Source organism: Akebia trifoliata, chromosome 2 (assembly GCF_017979445.1).
Source record: "Akebia trifoliata isolate Shusen 1 chromosome 2, ASM1797944v1, whole genome shotgun sequence".
Lineage (NCBI taxonomy): Eukaryota > Viridiplantae > Streptophyta > Magnoliopsida > Ranunculales > Lardizabalaceae > Akebia > Akebia trifoliata.
This window is the reverse complement of record NC_141376.1, coordinates 7,676,332-7,697,805: the sequence shown is the minus strand read 5'-3', so window position 1 is coordinate 7,697,805 and position 21,474 is coordinate 7,676,332. Positions and strand designations below refer to the sequence as shown.

The 21,474-nt window shown below is 35.7% G+C and overlaps 1 protein-coding gene across 1 annotated transcript; it reads right to left on the bottom strand.

The window, feature by feature from the left end:
* Positions 1-3,122: 3,122 nt before the first annotated feature.
* Positions 3,123-6,671, bottom strand: LOC147409258 (cytochrome P450 81Q32-like). Its single transcript, XM_086426997.1, has 2 exons — positions 5,730-6,671; positions 3,123-3,887 (listed from the first exon to the last, which is right to left on the bottom strand). Exons 1-2 carry the CDS (start codon positions 6,630-6,632, stop codon positions 3,261-3,263), a joined length of 1,530 nt encoding a protein of 509 aa, XP_086283123.1. The 5' UTR covers positions 6,633-6,671; the 3' UTR covers positions 3,123-3,260.
* Between the last annotated feature and the right edge of the window lie 14,803 nt (positions 6,672-21,474).

Here is a 21,474-nt window from a genome sequence, read left to right as displayed (position 1 = left end):
TCCCGCGTGTCATAGGATCATCATTTGCTTGTAACGCATCTATTTCTTTTGTAACGCGTTGCATCGTGTAATTTAATATTATATCAACAAAGTTGCCTCCGGGCTTTGTCTCGTGTTGCCTTGTTTACTTGTTTGCTAGCTACGTGTGTGTGGTGTACGATCATTTTACAGACTTGCAAGTGGATTTGACCCCCTTGCGCCGCACGACCCCGCTTCGAAAGAATAGGGCCGTGAACTAGCTATCTAGAAACGGGTGCTATATATCTGTACAATTTGACACAATGTGAAAAAAGAACAAATTTGACAGTCTTGGGCCGTCAAATTTCATAAAATTCGATGGCTCAAGAGGTCGAATTGACGTCGAATTTTTCATTGTCAAAATTATTATTTTTTTCAATGGGTTGAAACTGTTAAATTAATGAAAGATGAGAGAAATCCAACAGTTCTAAGCCTGCAAATCTGGGAACATCAAGAATTTTAACAGTCTTAGACCGTCAAAATTCAATTTCTAAAATTTGTAAGTCTTGGCCCGTCAATTTTTTCTGTTGAATTGTCTAGTTTTCACACAGTGTGAATAACTGCACCTAAAGGACATTTAATCATCAAAGTAAATAAAATAAAATAAAAATAGAGCTTCCATTAGCACACTAATAATTTTACTTATAACACAGCAATTCTACTGACACCCCAACTCTTACTTATTATTCGGGTTGCAACTTAGGCGGGTTGAGCCGGGTTGGTGATCAACCCACACTTGAAAGACACCAACTCATGCCACGCCCAACCCGACATTAAATGCTCAACCCAAACCCAACCCAAGTCAGATTGACTCATTCCTTATTAATCTCATATAATTTAATACTGATATTGACCTGTATAAAGATAAGTGATATGTAAAAAAAATATAAAATCTATAATTATTTGTCCTAAAAATATATTTCAAAGTTCACATACACGAAATTATAAGCAAATATTAAGAAAAGGATGATGATGATTAACTAAAATTTGAAATTTAAAAATATTTTTAAATTATAATTATAAGTATATTAAGTTCGATTTCAGGCAAATTGGGCAACATGATCCCGGTTTGGTTGTGTAAATATTTTTTTGGCCCAAACCCAATTCCGAATCCTAGCCAACTATCCCAGACCTCGCCTTGGTTGGGTTTGGCCCGCCCAGTTGGAACCCTACTTATTAAATTAACTTTTCCACATCAAATTTTTTTTTCCATAGTACTTACCGTAGATTAAAAGACTAGGAATTGTCAACATTGGCAATAACCCAAAAAAGAACAAGTGGACATCTCATTGTCAACTCTGACCTCATGATGCTCACCTCATGCTCCTCTCTCTTTGATATCTCTCCAGCTAAGAGAAGAAAATATACCGGCCTAACTTTCTTTCCTAAGGAGGAGGAATGCTATTCTCACTCACACGAAATCACCTCTACAGTAATATTAATTTCAATGGGGATGATAGTTAATTGGTTTAGTTTCAAACCTTGGCCGACCATAAGAAGTTCAATACACAAATGAGAAGGTAAAGCCATCCAACATCAATTTGGGTTATAAATGTGTGCTTTCAGCATGCATAAGACATTAAGAACAGCGTTGGACGGCGTACTGTCCAACACCAACTTGAGTGTTAAAGTTGAACACATCTGAGTAGTTGCAAGTAAAATTGTTGTTGGACAGATTTAAGTATGGGGGCGATTCAAGGGCCATATGTAAAAACATATGAAAAAACAATGGTTTTTCAAAATATGGGTTAGAGGTTTTGGATTGAGCTGATTTTTTACAAGGATGGTCACTATGATGAGAAGATCATTCTCACAAAAACTCAGCTCAATCTGAAATTTTTAAATCCATCAAAAGTGATTTACAAATTATTGAAAAAAATTGTCAAAAAATTGACGGTCCACATTCTAAATCACTTTTAATGGGGTTAGAAGTTTTAAATTGGACTGATTTTTTTTTCCAGATGATGGAACATCATAGAGATCATCCTCAAAAAAAAAAAAAAAAAAAAAAAAAAAAAAAATCAGCTCAATCCGAAACTTCTAACCTATATTTTAAAATTTATTAATGGTACATTGTTTTTACATATGTTTTTTCACACGTCCCTTGATCCTGACCCTTTTAGTATTGATGTGTTGTTTGAACACATGTAGGGAGGTAGCAAGTGAAATCGATGTCCAACAACAAGTTGTGATTCAATTATGCAAATCTCGATAATCAAATGGATGGTGTGATTTTGATGTAAAAATATACCTCCTTCACTACAATTTTATTTTATTTTATTGTTGATCTCAGATTATAGATAGGTGAAAATCTTATTCGATGAAATTATAATAATACTCCTTGTCGATGAAGAGAAAAGATATGGTTGAATGAGTTTAATGGATTCGAAGTCAAAGTTGGACGAAGGAAATAGAGAATAGGTATTTAACATCAAAGGGGGTGGCATAACATGAGGAAAGAGTGTAAATTTTGGAAAACCCTAAATGACAGAGAGCTTATCTCCCAACAATAGTTTGACATGTGGGACTTATTGCAATAAGAGGAACTTATTGCAAATGACATTAGCAATAGAGAGAAAGTTTCTCTCTTGCCCACACGTACTCTACTCACAAATTTATTTTTTTAGATTTCAAATCTTAGAAAGAGTTGTTGGACTCACATTGATTATGGCATTGACAACCCAACAACACAACATTCTAGATTTCATGAAAATATTCATATTCAAAAAAATAATATTAAAAAAAATATTTTTCAAACTTGATCCAAGGTGTTGAAAATGAAATGCTATCAAACACCCAAATTTAAAAATAAAATTCAATGATGAAAAATAATTATTTTTAAATTTTTTAAAAGTTCATAAAATTTTGTGCTCTGCAACCCCATTGCATTAAATAATGATTTTGAATGTCACAAGGGTATCAAATAAGAAAGTTTTCCTTTTTAACCTATGGGCAGGATAAGGAGAATTTTCTCTCATTGTTGATATCATTCACGTCACATATCAAATGGTGGTTGTGTTGTGAGTAAATTTGCTCACAGCACTATGAGCAAAAAAATCAGTTAGGTAGAGAATATTTAGGGGGTGAGAAAGAACCCCCCGTCATTGAACTTGAAAAAGTAGCCCTCCAATTTTATTAAGTACTTTACTTTAACGGGCATGACTTAGTGATACAATTTTTTTTTTTTTTTTTGATAAATCTTAGTGATACAATTTCAACATGATACAACTTTCAACTAGCTTTTAAGAAAGTTGAGAAAGTAGGTTCAACATGCTTGAACGTGGTCTACAATTAGCCTCCAAGGGCTTAGCCCTAGACATGGTGAGTCCAATCCCTTCGGTCATATCAACCATCTCTTCTCCGATCCTCTCCCACTCGAAACACTGAATCAGGGTTCCTAGCGCCAACTTGATGACTCTCATTGCTAATCCCTCGCCTGGACAAGCCCTCCTTCCTGACCCAAACGGCATAAACTTGTACCCATCTCTTACACCACTTTGCAAGCCTTCAAACCTCTCGGGTTTGAATATAGTGGGTTCATCCCATATGTTAGGATCATTTTGTATGGCCCAAATGTTTACAAATAACGTTGTGCCACTCGGAATTTTGTAACCTCCCACAATGCATTCTTTTGATGATGCATGTGGTAATAGTAGTGGGACAACTGGATATATCCGAAGTGTCTCAGCAATGATATTATGGAGGTATGGAAGCTTGGGGAGATCGGATTCATTGAGCAATCGACCTTGTTCCACATGGGAATCGATTTCATCTCGAGCCTTCTTGATGATTTCTGGATGATTAAGTAAAAGAGACAGTGCCCATTCCATGTTTTCGGAAGAAGTGTTGGTACCCGCCGCTAACAACACCTACAGATAGTATCAAAACAAATAGAGACCCAAATATTAGAATTTAAAATAGTGGGAGAAAGCTTGTTGCATTATTGGAGGTGCAGATTTTTTTGAGAGCTTGAGAAAGTCTGATTTGTATTACATCTGGTCTTGATCTCTCGTGCAGCCAGAAGTCACTCAAGATTTCCCCCAATCGAAGCCAGTTGGGATCTAGAGATGAAAATGGGTAATTGAGTACTCCAAAAAAGCCACGTGAATCCTATGTGGGATTTCAAAGATGAATCTCAAGTTGGGGTATGCTTGAATGATAGGATATAATTTTATTCTAATCCGACATGTGGCAAACATTAGGATTGTTTAGACGCATAATTTACATGCTTCAGTATGGCAAACATGAAAATCAATCTACAAATGCAACTTCTATGCCAGCGTGTTAGCATTTCTATGATTGATCTAGCCAGGCATGCTAATGTTATAATTAGAGATCTCATGACTATAAATAAGTAAATAACAAATATGAAGGTAAGCAATTTTTTCTCTTTGAGTCAAAACTTTGTCGCAAACCTTGATCATTGAAGTATAAGTATAGGTGCTTGCGGGCCACCCTTAAAGCATCAGAGGATCATATTAGATCAAGAGGTTGAACCAAATCAAGAACATACATTCACTATTCAAAAGATGCCATGTGGTATTCATCCCAGGTGTTGTGGTTTGTTGAGCTAGATAGTACTTGCCAATAAAGTGGTATTGTTAATCAAGTCACATGTCATGCCGGTTGAGCTCTGTTGGGGGGTTGAAGTAAGATTGTTGGTTTTTACTTTATAATGGAATAGATATGATCCATAGACGTACTTCAATTTTAAAAGAATCACATAAATTTTTATGTTTTTCATGTGATTTGTCCTTGTTTCGATTTGGTTGCCTCTTGTTATTTTAACAATTGGCAATTCCACTTGAATTTTCGTTATAGTAATGTTGAAGTGACCCCAAGACATCGATTCTCACTTTGCTGATGTGGAGGTGTAACATCTTCATCTCTGATTACGTGTGCATCTCCACTTTATCAAAGTGAATATCCAGGTGAATCTTGAGGTTACTCTAGCACGACTCCTTTCGTTATATTACTTTGGAGGACATGTAGATAAAAACTTGGCCACAACGGAGATCACTCTAGTACTCTCCTTTTATTATATTTCTTTGTAGAAGAATTATATAATAAATGTCCTATTGGTTTAATTCCAAACTCTTAATGCAATCTCTCAGATTTAAAAGGTATAAATTTAAAATTACCCAGCTCATGAAGAAAGAGATTGTGACACATGACATGATGGTACATGTTTGGTAGAAAGCTCCAAAGGGATCAAGTCACATTGACTCTTCTAGAGTTGACTTTGATGAGTCAAATCAACAGTCAATAGAAGTTTACTTTACAAAGCTTATTTTAGTGAGAAACATTTTCCTTACTAATTTAACAAAGATTTTAATCCCTTTAGGTTTTACCCGAATGGATTACCATAATATAAATCCAACAGGTCATGGTTTCAAAACTCGTCGGAGAGATCGAGACATTTCGTTCGAGTCATCTCAGTATCTGGCATGAATGAGATAGATGTACAAATCAATTTTTTGAACTAAATTAAATATCTCTTGTTCATTTTTTTTAATTTTTGAACGAGACGTCTCAAATACATCGAAAAACTCATCCGAACCAACTCGGTATCAGGCATGAACGAGACGAGATGGGAAACCAAGTTTTAAAACCATAACTAACACCACAGCCCTTGAAATTAAAAAAAAAAAAAAAGATTACGAAAGTTCAACCTAACTCCAAAAGCAAAATTAATGAGATTTAGTTCTTACCACAATGACACCTCGAATCATTTGGTCAGTGTAGTAATCGGGTTCAGTCTCTTGAAGACACAGCAGAACATCGATCAACGTCGCCTTCTTCGTACTCTCTTCATTTGTTGCACTTCTCTTTCTCCTACGCTCTTCGATCAATCCATCCAAGAACACATCTCTAATTTTTCCTAATTTCTTAAACCTCTTCTCTATCCCATTAAACCCAAACCACTTCAAAAAAGGCAAAAATTCTACAGGGTTCGGTCTACCAGTCATCGAAATCACTCCTCTCACCATCTCTCTAAACAACTTCCTTTCCTCCACATCTTCCTCCTTATCACCATAATATCTCTTCCCAGCAATCATCATCATCATCATGTTCAGAGTGAACTCCCAAAACATTGACTTCATCTCCACCCTCTTTCCTCCATCATTATTGCTAGTAAGCCGTTGGATCATAAACTGAATCTCATCTTTGCGGATTTGATTGAACGTCTGGATGCGATGGGAGGATAAGATTTCAATGGTCGCAATGCGTCTTAGATTCCTCCAGTTGGGTCCATAGGGGGCCCACACCAGAGTGCTGTAGTTGTAACCCATGTGTTTTCCCATTAACATACGAGGGCGGTTCGCGAAGATGATGTCGTTCTTGGTGAAGCATTCTTCTACGGCAGATGGTGAAGAGACTATGAGAACCGGTCGAGAACCGAACCGGAGGAATACTATCGGTCCAAAGTAGTTCGAGATTTTAGCCAAGGTTCGTGCGAATGTGTTTGGGTTTTTGAAGAGATGAAGATGGCCAATTATAGGGAGAGAGGGAGGACTTGGTGGGAGATTTCGATTCTTTTGAAAGAAAAATTTGGAAAGAAGAAAGATGGACAAGAAGAAGAGAAGTAAGAAGTTGATCATCAAGGTCTCCATGTTGTTGTATCGGTTGTGATGCTTGGGTTTTGGATGCGAGAAAGAAATTATATATTCTAATAGAATCAGGATCAGGTAAATTTTCCAGTTCTCGTCAATAAGAAATGGTGTCTACGTGGCAACTATTGTTGGAGTTTAATCGTTTTCTATATGACGTGCATGTGTTTAGTCTCTACTTAAAATGTGCCACGTAGACAATCTATGTTGCTATAGGAACGGGACACCGTTGTGGATCATGAGTCGGGTGTAGTGGCGTCATCAAATGCGTTTCATATTTAACTATAGTGTCTACTAAAGGTACAGCATCACCGACAAAAGCACGTGCCATGTATAGATAAGAATAGGGGTGCATCGGATAGCTTTCGAATGGTTTGTTTCAGTTTAGAAAAAGTTGCCATTTGATTCCAAATTTCAATGATTTCTCTTTCAAACAGTTTAATGAAGTTTTTTTTACGAATAAAGTAAGGAAACTGCATTATTGCCTTCTTTAGAGACTTAGTTGACCTGACAACGCATAGAGAACCGTTGGTTTTCTAACTTGTATCTCGTGAAAATAAATCTATGATTATTTGTGCAACACCAGGTCAATTTGGAATCAACGTAAGCAGTGTAGCATAACTCACAAAATAATGACCAATTGTATGAAATTTCATGTCCGTTGTTTGTTTCTGGATTTTGTTAACATGTCCCTTTAGATGGATTAAATGTACCTTGGACATTGAAGTTGCTATAAAAATGCCCCCAAAATCTTTTGATTATCATACTAGAATATTCTAAAATGTTTTTTTTTTTTTCTTCAAGATGTACTGAATGCACCTAAATGTGTGCCCCAAGAAGATTTATAAGATATCGGTAACCCATGAGTTTGAAGCATTTCTAAGTAAAGTTTGGTTCGATTTTGATCCTTATTTAGTAGAATCAACCTATGTTGGTTCGATTCCAATTTGACAATAAATGGAATCAAAGCAAACCAAATTGTATCTCTAGATAAGAATATGAGACAAAAGGATCTTTAGCTTCACTTTCTTTCCACACCCCACGTAAGTAGAACCTTAGCCCACTTAGTAACTCTAGGGGTAGGAGCTTGTTTGAACCAATTCTTATGTTCTTTCATTGATGTATGAATTTCATAAAAATAATCATAAAAGAAAGGGTATGGTAATCATAAATTCTTTCCTCAAGATACAAGTGAAAAAGTGTTCTTTGAGCTTGTCACATTAATCACGTATAGACCACATATGTTTTAGCGCATCAGTTTATCACGACTCTTTTTAAAATTACAAAAGTGTTTTTTTTTTGCTATTATGATGAGAGAAGTGTGAGTAGTGTTGAAGCAAATTTATATTAATTAAAAACTAAAATTATGTCATTAAATGATATCATATGTTATGAAGTAAAAAATATTAGGTGTGCGATGTGAGGTCCAATCTTGAGGTTGCTGCAGCATTATTCTTACTAATATTAGGATCTCGCTCATGTGGTTGTCTGCCAAGGATTTGAGATGAACCTTGGATGCAAAAAAATTTTAGGGATTAAGCTATAGAGCATGTGAAGGTACCTATACCTTGGTGGCCCAACTTCTTGTGTGGACAGTTTTACCCAAGTTCATCGGAGTGTCAGAGTTGGGGACATACCTCTTTTTAGCTGGATGAGGAACACCTCAGTTTCTTAGAGCAAATGAGCTAGCAAGTGGGAGGAGTAGCTCGGCCTAGTAAGTCTAGCCAAGCTACATGCTCTTATATGAGCCTTAGTAGCTTGGCCTAATGTGTATGGTCAAGCTATATTGGTGTCGTAATAACTCTAAACTTATGCATGGTGTAACTTTTGATCTAGGTATCTGTTTCGCTGTTATCATTAGATATTTTTGGGTTGTCTCAGGTAGAATTTCGATCAGCCGAGAAGTAATCATGTAATCATTCATTCCTAAAAGTATCATCCCCAAGTAATACAAGTGCCTAAATCACATAGAAACAATATAACTCCTGTATGATTAAGACATTATTAGTACAAAAAAGACTTTAGACATCGATTTTTAAACAATGATTATAGGAGTGATCTCTATGCTTCTAATGAAAATGCACATAAAAGGGGATTTTAGACATTGTTTTTTTTCCAAAATCAATGTCTAAAATTCATAATAAACCAATGTCTAAATTACTGCACTTTTAGTGTGATCCCTCCAACAGTGAAAACTGCACTTTAAATGTCATTTAAAAAAAAAGTGATGTCTAAAATCTTTTTTTTTTTTTTGTAGTGAAGACCAAAATTACTTGTAATTAGTATAATCAAAAGGAGAAAATCAAGTGTAGTTTGTGGATAATGTACTTAAAATTGCAACGTAAGTGACCAAATGAGCCACGAAGGAAAGTTCGATAGACCATTCATTGAGATCTCCCTGAAATTAATTAAGAATAAATTTACGTGTCCAGATACTAGATTAGTAGGAGACCAGAGCTAATTTGGAAAGAAGAAAGATGAAGAAGAAGAAGAAGAGAAGTAAGTAGTAGCAGGAGATCTCCATCAATGGTTAGTATAATTTACTAGTGACCTGTTGTTGTGTGGGTTTTGGATCAGACGAAGAAATTATATATATATGGGTCAGGTTCAAGGGCCATATGAGAAAACATATGTAAAAACTTTGTTTTTAATAAAATTTTAAAATATGGATTAGAAATTTTGGATTGAGCTGATTTTTTGTGAGGATGATCTCTATGATGGAAAGATCATAAAAAATAAAAAAAAATCAGCCCAATCTGAAACTTCTAACCCCATTAAAAGTGATTTAGAATGTGGACCGTCGATTTTTTACCAATTTTTATCTCTAATTTGTAAATCACTTTTGATGGATTTAGAAGTTTCTGATTGAGATGATTTTTTGTGAGGATGATCTTTTCATCATAGTGACCATCCTTGCAAAAAATCAGCTCAATCAAAAACCTCTAACTCTTATTTTGAAAAACGAAAGTTTTTTCATATGGCCCTTGAACCGCCCCATATATATATAGAGGGTCAGGTTCAAACGACAACCATTTCAACACACATATAGACAACGTGTTTTGTCTTATATGGGCAAAAATGTTTGGAATAGGCTGATTTTTTGTGAGGATGATCTCTGTGGTGAGGAGATCATCCTTGTCAAAAATCAGCTCATTATAAAACTTCTAGACCGTCCAATTTTTGTTGAAAAATTATAGACCGTCCAATTTTTGTAAATCAATTTTGATGGGGTTAGAAGTTTTGGAATTGGATGATTTTTTGCCAGGATGATCCCCTCATCACAGAGATCATCCTCACAAAAAATCAGCCCATTCCAAACATTTTTGCCCATATAAGACAAACACGTTGTCTATATGTGTGTCGCAATGTGTGTTGCAGGAACCCGACCCATATATATATATATGGGTCGGGTTCCTGCGACACACATTGCAACAACGTGTTTGTCTTATATGGGCAAAAATGTTTGGAATGGGCTGATTTTTTGTGAGGATGATCTCTGTGATGAGGGGATCATCCTGACAAAAAATCATCCCATTCCAAAACTTGTAACCCTATCAAAATTGATTTACAAAAATTTGACGGTCTAGAAGTTTCATAATGAGCTGATTTTTGGCAAAGATGATCTCCTCACCACAGAGATCATCCTCACAAAAAATCAGCCCATTCCAAACATTTTTGCCCATATAAGACAAAACACATTGTTTATATGTGTGTTGAAATGGTTGCCGTTTGAACCTGGCCATATATATATATATATGGGTCACGTTCCTAAGACTCATATTGAGACTCACATTGCGACACACCGTTTTGTCTTATATGGGCAAAAATGTTTGGAATGAGTTGATTTTTTGTGAGGATGATCTCTGTGATGAGGGGATCATCCTGGCAAAAAATCATCCCATTCCAAAACTTCTAACCCCATCAAAATTGATTTACAAAAATTGGACGGTCTAGAAGTTTCATAATGAGCTGATTTTTGGCAAGGATGATCTCCTCACCATAGAGATCATCCTCACAAAAAATCAGCCCATTTCAAATAATTTTGCCCAAATAAGACAAAACGGTATGTCGCAATGTGAGTCCCAATATGAGTCTTAGGAACGCTGTTCTATATATATATATATAGGGTCAGGTTCAAGGGCCATATGAGAAAACTTTCATTTTTCAAAATAAGGGTTAGAGGTTTTGGATTGAACTGATTTTTTGCAAGGATGGTCACTATGATGAGAAGATCATCCTCACAAAAAATCAGCTCAATCAGAAACTTCTAAATCCATCAAAAGTGATTTACAAATCAGTGATAAAAATTGGTAAAAAATCGACGGTCCACATTCTAAATCACTTTTAATGGGGTTAGAAGTTTCAGATTGGGTTGATTTTTTTTTTTTTTGATGATCTTCCCATCATAGAGATCATCCTCACAAAAAATCAACTCAATCCAAAATTTCTAACCCACATTTTAAAATTTTATTTACCATCGAAAGTTTTCTCATATGTTTTTCTCATATGGCCCTTGAACCTGACCCATATATATATATATATATATATATATATATATGGGTCCCGTTCGGCACCCTAAGTTTTACCACAACACTTTAACAAACGCGTTTTGTCTTACATGGGTTAGAAGCTTCGGAATGAGCTGATTTTTGGTGAGGATGATCTCTATGGTGAGGAGATCATCCTCACCAAAAATCAGCTCATTCCAAAACTTCTAACCCCATCAAAAATGGTTTACAAAAAATGGACGGTCCACAATTTTTCAACGTGTAAACATAGGGCTAAACATTTCGGAATGGGCTGATTTTTGGGGAGGATGATCTTCTAATCATCGAGATCATTCTCACCAAAAATCAGCCCATTCCAAAACTTCTAACCCATGTAGGACAAAAAACGTTTGTTAAAGTGTGTGGTAAAACTTAGGGTGGCGTTATTACGACCCCCCTTCCGACACACCAGTTTGTCTTATATGGGCAAAAATGTTTGGAATGGGTTGATTTTTGGTGAGGATGATCTCTGTGATGAGGGGATCATCCTGGCGAAAAATAATCCCATTCCAAAACTTCTAACCCCATCAAAATTGATTTACAAAAATTGGACGGTCTAAAATTTTTTAACTTGTAAACATGGGACTAGAACTTTCATAATGAGCTCATTTTTTGTGAGGATGATCTCTATGGTGAGGAGATCATCCTTGCTAAAAATGAGCTCATTCCAAACATTTTTGCCCATATAAGACAAAATGGTGTGTCGTAAAGGGGTCGTAATAACCCGACCCATATATATATATATTTCCCATATAGGGTCTCGTTCAGCAACAAACATTTTAGCAAAACATTTTTCAAAACATGGGTTAGAGGTCTTGGTATGAGCTGATTTTTTGTGAGGATGATCTCTACGGTGAGGAGATCATCCTCACCAAAAATCAGCCCATTCCAAAACTTCTAGCCTCAGTTTACAAGTTGAAAAATCGTGGACCGTCTATTTTTTGTAAATCATTTTTTTAGGGTTAGAAGTTTTGGAATAGGCTGATTTTTGGTGATGATGATCTCCTCACCGTAGAGATCATCCTCACCAAAAATCAGCTCATTCCAAAACCTCTAACCCATGTTTTGAAAAATGTTTTGCCAAAATGTTTGTTGCTGAACATTTCCCTATATATATATATATATATATATAGGGAAATGTTCAGCAACAACATTTTGGCAAAACATTTTTCAAAACATGGGTTAGAGGTTTTGGAATGAGCTGATTTTTGGTGAGGATGATCTCTACGGTGAGGAGATCATCATCACCAAAAATCAGCCCATTTCGAAACTTCTAACCCCATCAAAAATGGTTTACAAAAAATGGACGGTCCACGATTTTTCAACTTATAAACTGGGGCTAGAAGTTTGGGAATGGGCTGATTTTTGGTGAAGATGATCTCCTCACCGTAGAGATCATCCTCACCAAAAATCAGCCCATTCCAAAACCTCTAAGCTTTGTTTTCAAAAATGTTTTGCCAAAATGTTTGTCAAAATGTTTGTTGCTGAACGGGACCCATATATATATTATATATAGGGTCCCTTTCAGCAACAAACATTTTGACAAACATTTTGGCAAAACATTTTTCAAAACATGGGTTATAGGTTTTGGAATGGGCTGATTTTTGGTGAGGATGATCTCTACGGTGAGGAGATCATCCTCATCAAAAATCAGCCCATTCCAAAACTTCTAGTCCCATGTTAACAGGTTGAAAAATTGTGAACCGTCCATTTTTTGTAAACCATTTTTGATGGGTTAGAAGTTTTGGAATGGGCTGATTTTTGGTGATGATGATCTATTCCCTGTAGAGATCATCCTCACCAAAAATCAGCCCATTCCAAAACCTGTAACCCATATTTTCAAAAATGTTTTGCCAAAATGTTTGTTGCTGAACATTTCCCATATATATATATATATATATATATATATATATATATATATATATATATGGGTCCCGTTCAGCACCCTAAGTTTTACCACACACTTTAACAAGCGCGTTTTGTCTTACATGGGTTAGAAGTTTTGGAATGAGCTGATTTTTGGTGAGGATGATCTCTATGGTGAGGAGATCATCCTCACCAAAAATCAGCTCATTCCAAAACTTCTAACCCCATCAAAATTGATTTACAAAAAATGGACGGTCCACGATTTTTCAACGTGTAAACATGGGGCTAAACACTTCGGAATGGGCTGATTTTTGGGGAGGATGATTTTCTAATCATAGAGATCATCCTCACCAAAAATCAGCTCATTCCAAAACTTCTAACCCATGTAGGACAAAAAACGTTTGTTAAAGTGTGTGGTAAAACTTAGGGTGCTGAACATTTCCCTATATATATATGGGTCCCTATCCGTGGCCAACAGTTTGGCAAACATTTTGGCAAACACTTTTTCAAAACATGGGTTAGAGGTCTTGGAATGAGCTGATTTTTGGTGAGGATGATCTCTACGTTGAGGAGATCATCCTCACCAAAAATCAGCTCATTCCAAAACTTCTAGCCCCATTTTACAAGTTGAAAAATTGTGAACCGTCCATTTTTTGTAAACCATTTTTGATGAGGTTAGAAGTTTTGGAATGGGCTGATTTTTGGTGATGATGATCTCCTCACCATAGAGATCATCCTCACCAAAAATCAGCCCATTCCAAGACCTCTAACCCATGTTTTGAAAAATGTGTTTGCCAAAATGTTTGCCAAACTGTTGGCCATTGAACGCTACTCTATATATATATATATATTAAAGTGTGTGGTAAAACTTAGGGGCGTCATCAATTACGTATAGTCTCTACTAAAGTCAAAGTATCCAACGACTATAATAATTACATGCCATATGTAGAAAAGAAACCTGAGTCTGAGGGAAGGCACGTAGGCACTTACCTATTGTTAGGATATTAAATTCATTCGGCTGCGTATCGATGTATTTTAAACTCTTACCCCCAACGTGCCACGTAGACACATACCTAATCTTACGTATGGGATAACTTACTGGATACTTATTCTTCTTCTCTGACTCCTCTTATACCATCTTTCCATAAGCACAATCATTGCCATCTCTACAACTCTACGGATTTGTTTGGAAACCACGTATTTTTAAAAATATTATATTAATTTAGGACAGAAACTAGTCTTAAGTCAATGTCAAGCTGGAACTGGTTATGCGGTTCTTACATTGTTTTATTGTAATGGATCCCAAGATATTTTTTTAATCTTTTAAAAAAATTAATTACTATGAATATGTGTCAATAATATTTATTTTTCTCTCATTAATATAATTAAAGAAGTTTAATGCAATAATAATTTTTTAAAATGATTTAATGTGGATTTATGTCTAGAATACTCAATACTCGACCTTCTCTCATGTTAGTAAAGATTTTTGGAATTTGCCATGGTGGACGAAATATCAATCTAATTTATATTTTAAAATTAAATAAAATAAAATGATTTGGAATACCTCTCACTTTTTTGGTGTAAAGTCTCCTTTGTTTTTAAATTGATGATTTTTTATTTTTATTTTTTAATGATAAATCTATTTCTAATAAATTCAATAACTTGATGCTGGCAAGATTTGAACTCAAGTTTCTAGTATCATCACTTAAAGATTTTATCAATTAAACTAGTTAGCACTTGCAATTGTTACTTTATGACTTTTTTTTATATTAGTATTCAAATTTAAAAACTAACTAATGTGAATTTCTGTTAACAATATTCACCCTTCTCTCATTATATTAATGGTCAAAGAATACTATAATATTTTTATAATTTAAAAAATAAATAATTAATGAGGATGACACAATAGTTCAACAATCAAATTAATTAAGGAAGTTGGAAATGAAGATGTAGATGAGAGAATAAAAGTTGTAAAGCATATAATTCGGGATCTCAAGTGATCAAAGGGTAAGGACAGGTCCTACAACCTTCAATCTCCCCATCTTATGACTTAAAAGTGGGATTAAGGCTTAAAAAAATGTATTCCCAGTCGCCTAACAGAAGATCAATAGTGCATATGCAGGTAAACAACAAAAGGGAGTGTCTCCTCTAATAGTCTAGGTTGTGGTACATTTCCATTCCTTTTTAAGAAAAAAGGTAAAACTTCTAATAATATATGATGACAGTCTGACAATAGGCTACATTATGATCTCACTCATGTATTTATCCACTAAAGATATAAGATTGAACCTTAGATGATGCAAGATTTTTTAGAGATTGAACTGTAAAGCATTTGAAGGTACATTGGCCTTAGCACTGGACGTCGAGCTTCTTGTGCGGACAATTTGGCCTAAGTTAGTCGAACCATTAAGGTTGGGGAAGTCTCTTTTTTTGTCTGGATGAGGAAAACCTCAGTTTCCTTAGAACGAAGGAGCCAACAAATGAGAGGAGTAGCTCGGCCTAGTGAGTTTGGCCGAACTACCCCTATGAGCCATAATATAGCTTGGCCTAATGAGTATGGCCGAGCTATAGTGGTGTCATGGTAAACTCCAAACTTAAATATAATGTTACTTTTGATATAAGTATCTATTTGACTATTATGGTGTCCTGAATGCCGAGTAAATGTTCTTTTGGGGTGATATCTCAGCTCATAAAGGCCGATTTTCTTTGATGGGACCTTGGCCTAGAAAGACCGAGTTTTCCTCGACATATCTCTTCAACCCAAGTGGGGTACCCTTCGGGCTAAGTTTTTCATCCAAGCACCGAATGAGCTAAAGTCAGTGACGATAACGCAGATCTTGAGATGACATGTGGATGGTGATTAGGTTGTGCGGAAAATTGACCACTATAGATTTTTAATTTTTTAATTTATTTTAGAAATTCATCTATTCAACTTTTATTTCTATGGTCGCATCCTCAAACATTTATGAATTTTTAGGTACTTAAACCGTAAATCATAGATAGTAATAATTATTGGAAGTGTCAAATTCATTCAAATATAACCAAATTATTTGAAAGAAATATGAGCATAGATATGTTGGCTGAGCATGAACCAAGGTCCTTATTAATCAATCCCAGACAAACGACATGATACTAAACCCCTTGTGTCAGGTTGAATTTCAATCAGCCTAGAAGTAACCATGTAACCATCCATTCCCAAAATTATCATTCCCAAGTGACACAAGTGCTTAAATCACTCATTTGTCGATCCTTTGTCATGGTGTAACAATGATGACAAGGCGACAAATTCTTGCTCCCAATCCAAACTGCAATCATCTCTCAAAAGATTAATCTCATTACATCCACTTTTCATCTTGTTATTGGCTTTGACGACTAATGCATAATCACACAATCTAAACCCTGGAAGCTCCTTAACTCATTCACAGCTCATAAATCTCTCACTCAAATTACAAATCCATGACGCTACCAAAACTAGTATTTATGAATTATGATCAGCCTTACTTTCTAAGGAATAATCAATTTTGTTTTGTGAATGAACCTTCGACGGAAAGGACATACTTTGTTCTCCCCATAAAAAATTCTGCAAAACTCGTAGTGGTGAGATACCTAAGAGACTGAAATATCAACCTTAAAAGAATTTCCAAGTCTTTGCATATATATATATATATTATATATATATATATATATATATATGGGAGCGGTTCGGCAGCCCTATAGTTTGCCAAACATTGTGCCAAACAGTTTTTGTAAATTACTTTTGATGGGGTTAGACGTTTTAGAATAGGCTGATTTTTTTGTGTAGAGATCATCCTCACCAAAAATCAGCTCACTTTGAAACTTTTAACCCTACTTACAAGTTGAAGAATCATGGACCATACAATTTTTGTATATCACTTTTGATGGATTAGAAGTTTTGGAATAGGCTGATTTTTGGTGAGGATGATCTCCTCATCATAAAGATCATCCTTACAAAAAATCAGCTCATTTCAAAGCTTCTAACCCATCTTTTGAAAAATGTTTGGCACAATGTTTGATAACCTTTAGGGCTGCTGAACCGCCCATATATATATATAGGGTAGCGTTTAATGGCAAACTTTTTAGCAAAACATGAGTTTGAAGTTTTGGAATGGGCTGATTTTTCGTGAGGATGATCTCCTCACCGTAGAGATCATCCTCACCAAAAATCAGCCCATTCCAAAACCTCTAACTCATGTTTTGAAAAATGTTTTGTCAAAAAGTTGGCCCTTGAACGCCACCCATATATATATATAGGGGCGTTCAATGGCAAACTTTTTAGCAAACTTTTTGGCAAAACATGAGTTAGAGGTTTTGGAATGGGTTGATTTTTGGTGAGGATGATCTCTACGGTGAGGAGATCATCATCACCAAAAATCAGCCCATTTCAAAACTTTTAACCCCATCAAAAACAGTTTACAAAAAATGGACGGTTCACAAGTTTTAGCTTGTAAACATGGGTTAGAAGTTTTGGAATGGGCTGAGTTTTGGTGAGGATGATCTCCTCACTGTAGAGATAATCCTCACCAAAAATCAGCCCATTCCAAAACTTCTAACTCATGTTTTGAATAATGTTTTGCCAAAAAGTTTGCCATTGAACGCTACCCATACTGGAGGGCGTCCAAGGGCCAACTTTTTGACAAAACATTTTTCAAAACATGAGTTAGAGGTTTTAGAATGGGCTGATTTTTGGTGAGGATGATCTCTACGGTGAGGAGATCATCATCACCAAAAATCAGCCCATTTCAAAACTTCTATCCCCATGAAAAACAGTTTACAAAAAATGGACGATCCACGATTTTTCAGCTTGTAAACATGGGTTAGAAGTTTTGGAATGGTCTGATTTTTGGTGAGGATGATCTACTCACCGTAAAGAGTTTTGCCAAAAAGTTTTGCCATTGATCGCTACCCTACCCATCCATATATATATATATGGGTCCCGTTCAATGGCCAACAATTTGGCAAACATTTTGACAAACACTTTTTCAAAACATGGGTTAGAGGTCTTGGAATGGGCTGATTTTTGGTGAGGATGATCTCTACCGTGAGGAGATCATCCTCACCAAAAATCAACCCATTCCAAGACCTCTAACCCATGTTTTGAAAAAAGTTTTGCCAAAATGTTTGTTGCTGAACGGGACCCTATATATATATATATAGGGTCCCGTTATTTGGGCCAATTTGGCAAATATTTTGGCAAACACTTTTTCAAAACATGGGTTAGAGGTCTTGAAATGGGCTGATTTTTGGTGAGGATGATCTCTACTGTGAGGAGATCATCCTCACCAAAAATCAGCTCATTTCAAAACTTCTAGCACCAGTTTACAAGTTGAAAAATCGTGAACCGTCAATTTTTTGTAAACCATTTTTGATGGGGTGAGAAGTTTTGGAATGGGCTGATTTTTGGTGATGATGATCTCCTCACCGTAGAGATCATTCTCACCAAAAATCAGCCCATTCCAAGACCTCTAACCCATGTTTTGAAAAATGTGTTTGCTAAACTGTTGGCCAAATAACGCTACCCATATATATATATATAAGGTCAGGTTCAGGGGCCATATGAGAAAACATATGTAAAAACTTTCGTTTTTAATAAAATTTTAAAATATGGGTTAGAAATTTTGGATTGAGCTGATTTTTCATGAGGATGATCTCTATGATGGGAAGATCATCAAAAAAAAAAAAAAATCAGCCCAATTTGAAACTTCTAACCCTATAAAACGTGATTTAGAATGTGGACCGTCGATTTTTTACCAATTTTTATCACTAATTTGTAAATCACTTTTGATGGATTTAGAAGTTTCTGATTTAACTGATTTTTTGTGAGGATGATCTTTTCATCATAGTGACCATCCTTGCAAAAAATCAGCTCAATCCAAAAGCTCTAACTCTTATTTTGAAAAACGAAAGTTTTTTCATATGTTTTCTCATATGGCCCTTGAACCGCCCATATATATATATATATATATATGGGCGGTTCGACGGACGTGCTGGAAAACCTATGAGAAACCAATGTATATCAAACGTTAGATGGAGAGAAAACAACGGGGGAGATGGCGTCAGACGTCAATTCAATGTAAGAAATGGACTTTCAGCATTTTTCAAAAAACTCCCTTGACTTCTTTTTTTCATTTTTATTTATTTATTTATTATACTAACTCTCTGTTTTCTACCCAGCCTTCATTTTTTCCTTCGAACACTGAAAACTCAAACCTTTGTTTTCCTTCGAATAGTGAAAACCAAACCCAACCTTTTGTCTCTTCTCTCGATCGACTAACCCATCTCTTCCCTCTCTATCTCTCTCTCTCTCAAAGCTTATTCTTAAACATCCAAAGACAGAGCTAAGACCACAACTAAGACAGTTACCAACATGAATTCATCCTTGTTTAAGCTATTGAAGCAAGTTAAGGATCAAATTTTGGGAGATACTTGTCCCCTAGGTTCTTGATAATCTCTTTAACACCTTCTATGAAGTTGCTTATAATCTCACCCGCTGGAAGTATATCCTTTACGAGCCTGACACCTTGTCTTGCATACATAACCATATGTTCGAGCTCGCTTGTGGTGGTGGGATTAGCCACTTGTCCAGCAAATTGGCGTAAAACAGTTTCCTAACCAAGAAATTAAGAAGGAAAGTTACAAACATTTTTTTTTTCATAAAAAAGAAAGCAGTTCTAGAAAGATTTTAATGTAAAAGGAAGGAACACAATTATGAAGAATTGAGAGAGAGAGAGAGGAGATGGGCCAGTCGATCGAGAGAAGAGACGAAGGGTTGGGTTGGGTTTTCACCGTTCGAAAGGAAAACGAAGGTTTGGGTTTCAGTGTTCGAAGGAAAAAAATGAAGGCTGGGTAGAAAACAGAGAGTTACTATAATTTAAAAAAAAAAAAAAAAAAAAAAAAAAAGTGGGAGTTTTTTGAAAAATGATGAAACTCCGTTTCTTACATTGAATTGATGTCTAACGCCATCTCCCCCGTTGTTTTCTCTCCATCCAACGGTTAATATACATTGTTTTCTCATATGTTTTCCAGTACGTCCGTCGAACTGCCCCCTATATACCTTTGGCTTTGAGCACATTCATAGCAGGTATAGCACAGTGGCCACAAGGAACAAAGAAACAATTGCGTGGTTCATCGTAGCAAACCACTCATATCTTCCCATCATATGAAGTTCTCAAAAGAGCTGCAAATCTCTAACTTTTTGTCTTCTTCTCCTGTTCCATATGTAAATTGAATTGTCTTCCCTAGCATTAATGGATCGGACTCAGTCACATTTACCTCCTCTTGGTGTGACTCGCCTTCACATGGTCCAAGGCATTTAAAGATCAAGACATAACAACCATGATCATTCCTACGAATCCCACATGACTAAGTAGGACCCAAGATGATTCATCATTTGGATAATCAAAAGGAGTGAATCAAGTTTGTAGATACTGTACCTAAGATTGCGACTTACGTGATCGAGCCACAAAAGAAAGTTTGATAGACCATTCATTGAGATTTCCTAGAAATTAATTAAGAATAAATTTATCAAGAATCACATTTTCTATTGGTTGATGGAAAAATACAACTATGGGATTGAGGTTTAAGGTTTTTTATTTTATTTTTTATTGATAAGTTGGGGTTGAAGGGACCCCTCCTTGAAACAAATATCAACGAGATAATTACATCATAAATCGTCAATCAAGATTCTCATTAACTCTTGAGTTGTGCAATAAGCATCCTCAGTTATAACAAATTCCTTTCCAAAAGAACCAACTTTGCTAAAAAAATCCATCGCCTTGTAAGTTTCTTTCCAAAAAAATTCAACCCACATGTTAAGAAGGAAGTAGTCGAAAGTTGAATTTCCTTAACTAGTTCCAAGTATTTTCCATGAGCTCTCCATCTCTTTTTTAATGCATTTTATTGAATAAAGAGAGTCGAGAATAATAACACCTGAGCATTCTCCTTTTGATGTGCAAAGTTCGTTGCATTAATAATAGCTTTGAGCTCTATATACGTTGTTGGGTGTGCTTAGGATGACAAGTTGGGTTTTGTAAGTTCAATACCCAGTATGAGCAGTATTTCCTCAGGACCACCCATGAGGGTGCACCCTCACTAACCCAATGGATATGATGTGCAGGCCAGAGGGAGAGACCCATATGCCTCTGGCCCTAGCTCTTTCGATCCCCCTAATCCGACGTAAGTTCAAATACCCCCGTCATAAATAAAAAAAAATAATGCTTACCCGATTCAAAATATAAAGTTTGCTTGGTAATAAACTTGATAAAATAAGAGAGTTTCTTTAATAAAATTGCAAAAGATCGGTCTGTCCAATAAATCTCTCTAGTTATAATGTGCCCTTTTTGTGGAGATGACTACAACTTCTTATGAGTTTTACCAAGTACTTTACTTAGTAGTACAATTTCAACATAATGCAA